The 8,369-nt window shown below is 35.2% G+C and overlaps 1 protein-coding gene across 1 annotated transcript in view; it reads right to left on the reverse strand.

The window, feature by feature from the left end:
- Positions 1 to 2,661: 2,661 nt before the first annotated feature.
- scrib (scribble planar cell polarity protein) overlaps positions 2,662 to 8,369 on the reverse strand; it is a gene marked incomplete in the record, with an annotated part of 73,209 nt that continues 67,501 nt past the window's right edge. The window contains 2 exon segments of the mRNA XM_036217316.1: positions 2,662 to 4,021; positions 6,453 to 6,504. Coding sequence (XP_036073209.1) covers positions 3,885 to 4,021; positions 6,453 to 6,504 — 189 coding nt within the window.

Below are 8,369 nucleotides of genomic sequence, written 5' to 3' on the forward strand. Positions count from 1 at the left end.
TAGAACTTCTACTTTAGAGAATCTATGTAACACTGTATGATATTAACAATCTCATTATTTTACTAATACATTTTACAATATATGAACTGTATCCGATTAATATAAATATATTCAAATTCAATAATAGATGTATTTCTAAACAAATGTGTATACATTTTTAAACTTAAAACTGAGTTGAAGAATCGAAAGAATCGGAAAAAATTGATTCAGGCTCTTGTGAATCGAATCATTTCTGGAAATTAAAAAAATTAAAGTAAAAAGAATAAAAAAAAAGAAAAAGTTTGTAAAAAAAATTCCTTCAATTTTTCTTTTTTAACTTAAGATTTTTTTTATTTCGATCTCCTTTAAAGAGCTCAAAGTTTCCTACTTTTCTGCTTTAAACTTTTTTCTAATAATTATAATTAATTTTTTATATATAGAAGTATGTTTATGTAATCCTTTAAATATTTTTACTATTTTTAATTATGTATATTTAATTTTTTAATATTAATTCAAAATCACTAAAATTATGTTTTTCAAAATAAAATTGTTTATTAGGTTGATTTGATTTAATTAAAAAACAAAATAAAATCTTATTGAAGCAGGCTTAACATGTATCGTAGTGGAACTAAATCTTTATTATTTAACTTTAAAAACAGTTGCTTTTTCCAATTTTGTTTGTTGAATGTTTAAATATTTTAATTATGTAAATAAATGACATTCTTAGATGATCCTTAATCCCAGAATTTTCACCAAAGGCAGTTTTTTTTTTAAATAAATATTTGTTGACAATCTACAGAACATTACATTGCAGGAACTGTTTTTTTTTTTCTTTTATTGATAAGGGTGGCATGGTGGTGCAGTGGTTAGCACTCTTGCCTCACAGTAATAAGGTTGTGGTTCAAATCCCAGATGGGGGATAACTGGGGACCTTTCTGTGTGGAATTTGTTCACTTAATATAAAATCTAACTTTTTTTCTCATCAAATTTGATTTTTTTTTTGTCCTTCTCCTTTTAGTTTCTTAAATAAAAATGACAGAATTTACTTAACAAAAACTCTTATTTTAACATCTCATTAACTGTACATTAATCCAACAAAATTACAAGTACTAGTATCGGATGATGTGGACTAAAATTCAACTGTTAGAACATATTTTACTTAATTCGTTTTTAATTGAGTTTTTTCTTCCTCTCTGTACTTTAATTACAAATAACAGAACGTATTTACCAAAACAGTTAATTTAAGATGTACTTTTAGGTATTTCCAGCAGATTTTTGTAATCCAACAAAACTACAAGTACTAGATCTGTGCAACACGCTCGAAAATTAAAGTCAGATTTTTTTTACGAAAACTCTTTTTAAAAATCTCGTTTGAAAGATTTACTGTCAAAATAACAAGTACTTTGATCAAATTTAATTTCATATTTTAATTGATTTTTATGTTTTCTCTGTACTTTAGTAACAGATGACAGAATATATTTAACATAAACAGTTTTTTTAATCTCCTTTAAGATATTTACTCTAGATTACCTACAAAATAACAAGAAATAAGCCTTAAGAAGCATTTATTTATTTATGAAATGCCCCTTGAGATGCAAGAATCTTTTGTTTTTGTTTTTTTTCCACCAAATTAAATGTGTTCCCTCTTTTATATTACTAAAAAAATACAAATGACATTTATTTAATACAAAATTAAAAAGTTTTCTTTGAGCTTTTCACTGTATATTACCATAATCCAGAAAAACTATAAAAGCAGAAAATTAAAATCTCAGATATTTCTGAGATATTTCCTGAAGATTATGTTAATCCAACAAAATAACAAGTGATACATCTGACAAATCTATTTTTTTCCACCAAATATATTTTTTTCCCTTTCCTCCCTTTATTTTTTTAAACAAAAATAACAATATATTTTAAAAAAGAAATCTCCTTTACATTTTTTTTCTGCAGACTATTTTAATCCAAAAAAAACAAAAACAAAACAAAAGTACTGGAGCTGGGTGATATGGTCTAAAAATAAAATCAGATTTTTTTTTTTATCTCCAAATTTTCCTCCTTCCTTTACTTTCTTAACCCTTTAACTACCCAAAAAACAAAACAAGAAAAAAAGGGTAATCTTTTTCTACTGCTTATTGCCTTTGGTACGGAGCTCCTAAAGAGACATCGAATTAAAAAAAAAAGAGGAAATTAAAGTAAAACATTTTTTTTGCCTACAAATATATAGATATCCAGATTTTTTTTTACTTCAATTTTTAGAAAAAAAAAATTGTGGTTAGTAACTGGTCCACACCATTTACTATCCAGATTATTATTTTTACTTCAGTTTTTTAGGAAAATATAATGTTCTGGTTAGTAACGGGTGGACACCAGTTAATCTCTGTTACACATCAGCCAGTAACTAGAGTTTTTTTAACTTAAATTTTTCGCCCATTTTTTTTCTCTTTCATGTCCCTTCAGGGGCTCCGTATCTTGGGGAGTAATACACACAATCCTTATTTTTAAAAACATTTTTTCTATATGTTTCTGCCATTTTGTTGAACAGGCAGTTAAAGGGTTAAACATTAAAAGAAAAAAAAAGATTTAAAAAAAAAATCTCCTTTGAGGTTTTGACTGTAGATTACCATAATTTCACAGATTTTAATCTTAAAGTCACAAACCCGACAAAAAGAGGCGACACACAAATTCTGCTTCTTAAATGAAAAGTAATATTTATTATTCCTGAACCACAAAATAGACTTCTTTGGTTGTACAAATTCACTAGTTACAGTCTTAAGTGAGCTATAACCTCTGACCCTAAAACTCTGAACCTCTCAGTTTGAAAGAGAAATAAAATAAAAAAGAACTGGAAACAGCATCGAGGATGTAGTGAAACCAACCTGGAGACTACTCAGAGTAAAAAACAAAAGGTGAAACTGAATTTCAGTCAGTGAGAGCGACATTAAAAGCTAAGATAAGAAAACCTACGTTAAATTAAAACGCTATAATCCTGCAGGTGTTGCCCCGCCCTGATGGGGGGCGGAGCCTAACGCGAGCCATTCCTGATGAGTTCTCCCAGAGACGCTGGCTCAGTTTCAAACTCAATTTTATTTCCTTTCAGTATTTGTACATTATTCACAAAAAAAACAATTATTTTTCAGTGGCATCGGATTTAAATTAACCAAAAACAAAAACGCCCGCTACCTTCACATCAATGTGGCGTGCCTCAAACAGCTGATTCACATTGATTAGAATAAAAAAAACCCTCGAGGCCGGTGGAAGTACCATAAACCGAAACAATAAAAGTCTCCCTAACAGAATCGTTTGGAGGCGTCCTGCTCTCTCCGGGGGAATGTGATCAATGACGAGAAATACTGATCCTTTCAATGATAGACTTCATTACGATATGCCTTAAAACGGGTTAAAACTTTCAAAATAAAAGGCTTTTCATTGTAAAAACAATAAATTAGACAAAAAAAGGTTTTCAAAATGCTGATCAGTGGCAGTGCAAACATGATATGTCTTTAAAAAATAAAAGCTCTCCACACTTTGTGACCATGAAGCTGTTCCCTCTTCAGGTATCAATCAAATATACACCCCCGTCTAAATGGATTATTCCAATCAAAGTTAGTACAGCTAAGACCCATTTCTTTTCCAGTATTTAGGTTGTTTAAAAAAGAAAAAAAAGCTCACCGATGAAAAAGTAAAATCCACTAAAAAATGCGATCACCCAAATTAGAAACGATCAGACTATCAGGCAAACCAAAGAAACTCCAGTAGCAGTCCTAGCTAACACTACTAGCTCCTCCCTGCCCGTCGGGGGCTGTTGAGCCACGGCGCCTCCGTGAGCGGCAAAGGCGTGACGCGCCCGAGCGCCGGCATCTGTGCAGTGGTTTTACGTAGAAGAGTGAGGAGCGGCTCGGCCGGCGCTATGTGGGGACGGCCGTCTCCAGGCTGCGGCGGCCCTGCCTCAGTTTGCGTTTGTTGCTGTACAGCGCCATCTCCTCCAGGGCTGAGGTGGCGGGCAGTGGGGGAGGGGCCTCGACTTCTGGGTTTGCGTTGTTCCCTAAAACAAACGAACAGAAAATGAGCAAAAAGGTGAAGAGGCCTGAAGAGCTGAGAGGACAAAACCGCCAGCAGCAGAAAACCAAAGCTCAGCCCCTCCCTCCACACATCAGAAGTGGAGGGGCGACTGTATATGAGAACTGGACCAAGCGAGTGTGACATCATCATCTATAAAAATAAATTGCTTACTTCCGGGTCAAATTGAAGTCAAATTAGTCGCCATTTTTTCCCATGTTGGAGCCAGACGACGTCTGTAAGCATCAGTTTCTATGGTAACCACTCTAGCCAATCAGGAGTGAACTTGTTAGAAGGCCACACCCCTAACATTTAAATGTGGGCTACACAAACTAGTGCCTTCGCCATTTTCTAGTGCTGTCTGAATCTACTATTTCCAAACTAATAATTTCCCAGAAGTCTTTGCGAAAAACTAGCGTGCTTCGATGCTGACTAGATTAGCGAACATTGACCAGAATGCATTGCAGTCGAACAATTTCGAAAAAAAAAACATGTTTAAATGTAATTTTTGAATAAACAATCCACATTTTTACCATCAGAACATAGTGGAATCACAAATAAACGTCGTGAAATGTTCGTATTTATCCGATTTTCACTTTGTGAAATCGGTGACGTCATCTGGTGTTTAGAAAAATTAGAGAAAAGTAGTGAGAATCGTGTCTGAATTACCTTTAAATCCAGGGCATTTTATAGTCCCGCACTATATATTTTTTTAGTAGTTAAAGGGGAATTCGGACACAACCAGAATCTGTCAAACGCTTATCGTCGGGGGCCAACAGGCTCCGCCTACTTATTTTAATGAGGCATCAGTTTAGGATTTTCACTACAAAAAAAAAAGATTATCCTGACAAACAACATGCATAATAGCAGTTTATTTCCCTATGGAACTTGTGGCTACTTCCTGTTTGAAGATCCAGGGGGGAGGGGTAACTCAGTCCAGTTCTCATGTACAGTCAATGGTCCAAACCTAAACCGCTAGAGGATTGGTCAGTGGAGAAGATGAACCTAAACAGAGATTTCAGAGCCTAAAGCATTCCTGTTTCTATGGGATGTATAAATACATCAAGTCATTCCCGCTTTTACTCTCCTGATCCCACAAAACCAGCAGAAGATCCTGGAAAACCGCGGTCGGACGTTAGGGCCAAGACTCAGTTAGAAAAGTCCATTTAATTGAATATTTTCAGATAAAATCACTGCAAGACAAGCAGGGGGTGAGGTGCATTGTGGGAATTTGTGTTTTCTGATCATTTTTACGTCGTTACCAAATTCCCTCACTACTTAGTGCACGATTATGGGGCGTGTTTTGTTTTTTCAGGGCGCCTAAATCCACAATTTCATATTAAGTGGACTAGAAATTTCCCAGAAATCTCTGCAAAAAAACAGTGTGGATCAATGCTAATAGATTGGAAATATAGGCCAAAATATATATATTTCAAATGAAAACATCAATTTTAATTTATTTTTTTAATAAATAAATTAAAATTGAAATTAAAATAAATTATAATTTATAAAATACATTTAAATTTACAGTCTTTAGTGGTCAGTAGTGAGGGGATTTGGACACAGCGTAAGTGTAATGTAAATGTTGACAATGATGTCAGTCTGTGTGATTCAAGTTCAACATGATTTAAAAAAAGTATTCAATCAACCACTAAATGTTTAAGTTCAGCCCATTTAAAAAGACAAGAGAGGTCTGGAGTTTCATCATCGGTACACGTCAACTATGAGTCAAAATGTGAAAAGAAATCCAGAAAATCAAATTTTTAGAGAATTTATTTGTACATTATGATGGAAAATAACTAAAATTCATCTCAATACTTTGTTATATGTTAACCCTTTATTTGGCAGCAGTCAAACGTTTTCACAGGTTTTCACAAACTGTTGTATTTTGGTCCATTCCTCCATGCAGATCTCCTCTAGAGCAGTGATGTTTTGGGGCTGTCGCTGGATTTAAACTCTTCTAAAGATTTTCTGAGATTAAATACTCATTTTCCACTATAATTTACAAATAAATCCTTCAAAAATGGGATTTTTCTGGATTTTTTTCCCCTAATTTTTTCTCTAATAGATGAGAAATTTTTAATTAAAATTTTTAAGTGGGAGAACTTGCACAATTGGAGGCTGACTGAATACTTTTTAGCCCCGCTGCAGCTTCATTCTCTCGTTAGCAGCAGCAGACGATTCAGCAGCTGCTGCTCGACACCTCAGAGGAACCTTAAAGAACCCAAAGCCGGCAGGTTAGAGACGTCATCGCATGCAGACCGCTGCACATCCAGCCCCACACACACCCACACACACGTGGACACGAATCCTACCGCGAGCGGCGGCCTAATCCTGGTCACCTGGATGACGAGAGACGTGTTGGTGACGTGATGCGGTTTGCAAAGTGACGCCAGAGCAGAAGCTGCGGTTCTTACCTGGACCGCCGGAGCTGTCGATGTACTGAATGTTTTCGCTCATTTCGGGGGACTGGAAGAAAAGGGAGAGGAGGGGGGGGGTCAGTGAGAATGAAGCCGTCTCTCAGGTAACCTTCACCAGGTGAGTCAGAGGCGGAGTCTGGCTTCAGGGTGGGAGGTATAACAGCCCCGGTCTGTCAGTGAGAAAAGCCCCAAAAGCCCCTCTGTCATCACTGAGGTGGAAATTCACAGAAAATTCAAAAAGGAACAAATCAGCTTCTTATGGGGTGTAAATACTTGATTACATTTTCTAAATGAACGTGAAGATCCAGACTGAGATGTTTTAGGATCATTCAACTAAAGCTGGAAAAGTTTGTGTTTTTCCAAAAACTAAAAACAATTTAAAAAATGTTTTAAAGGAACAAATGATGAAAATCTGTTTTATTTTCATTAAAACTTTAAATAAATCGATTTTTTGTTCAATTTTGCTCCATAATAAACCCTGTAAAAAAAACTACACATTTAATTTTTATTTGCCACTTTTTGTTGATTTAAGTATTAAAAATACTTCAACACAAAAATCTAGTGTGGATTTTAAAGACTTTTTTAGCATAAATATAAAGCAACTTTAGACAAAAGTACAGTTTGTGGAAAAATTAAGAAAAATAAAAGTATATAATTAATTTTTAAAATAAAAAACAATAAAATCAGATGCTAATTTAGTCTGACGTCCTCAATGCCAATTTAAAAATAAACTAAAACAATAACCAGTTTTATGTGTTTTCTTAAACCTTTAAAGATAAGTCGGATAGAAACATATGGAAGACCAAAGGGGACAAATTAAAATTAATGAATAATTAATTAAATAATAAATAAATGTGTCTTTAATTGGTTAAAATACCAATAACTTGAATATTTCATGGTTTGGTCATAATTTAAGATGTCAAAATCAGTGGGCGGGGCCTACTCTGTCTATATTTTCGCTCTGGCCTTTAGTCTTTCATGGTGAGACGGCTGCAGTGATGGTGAATATTCATGAGCTTGATTGGTTAGAGACGTATCTGGATCCAGAAGCGTGTAGAATGCACCTTAGAGGCAGTCAAATGGGCGGACCCTAGCCTCAGGTGCTAGGCTCCGCCCATTTGACGTTGACAGGTGAGTTTAATAAATAATGCTAAAAACATCAGACCATTAAATAATTAAATGCATCTCTTACAAAAATGAATTATTTTAATTAATTAATGATAAGTATGAATTAAATACAATTTGTCACCTTTGGGCTTCCGTAGAAATAGGTCAAATGTTTCTTTATTGTGATGGTTCAGAATGTTTAAGGTCTAATTGTGGTTCTAAAGTTTCCTTTCTCTTGTTCAGAGACAAACTGACCACCAGGGGGCAGTAAAGTCCAACCTCCAGCAGGATACTGAGGACAAATGAGGAAAAACTTCACCTTCGTAAGTCCAAACATCTCTAAAATATTCAATCTCACTTTCATACAAACAAAACTTTAAAATATTTCTGACGTCAGTAAAGCTCAAACAGTTCAAAGTTCTGAGGACAGACACATGAGGAACACGCCCACGCAGCAGCTCGCTCACAACTCCAGGATTCCCGTTTCTTCTACGAAAACCAAAGAGAAGCTTGATCAGAGGCACTTTTGAGGAGCAGATCCGTGAGTTCAGGATGGGATGAGCCATGCGTGGATGAAGGTGAGAGGAAAACGGCCGTTCAGCCTCGGATTAGTGGATTGACAAGTGTTATGGTTTGATCGGATGTGTTAGAGAGGAGCCGAGCAGTTAAAGGTGGGCTCTGATTGGTGAGTCGTGGTGAGAGGCGGAGCAAAGTTTGCATCCCTGAGAGGAAAAACGTCTTCATGTCACCGGTTAGTGAGCCACGCCGCCGACAGGAGCTTTGGTGAACCACACCTGAGATCCAATC

Source organism: Oryzias melastigma, linkage group LG20 (genome assembly GCF_002922805.2).
Source record: "Oryzias melastigma strain HK-1 linkage group LG20, ASM292280v2, whole genome shotgun sequence".
NCBI classification, from domain to species: domain Eukaryota; kingdom Metazoa; phylum Chordata; class Actinopteri; order Beloniformes; family Adrianichthyidae; genus Oryzias; species Oryzias melastigma.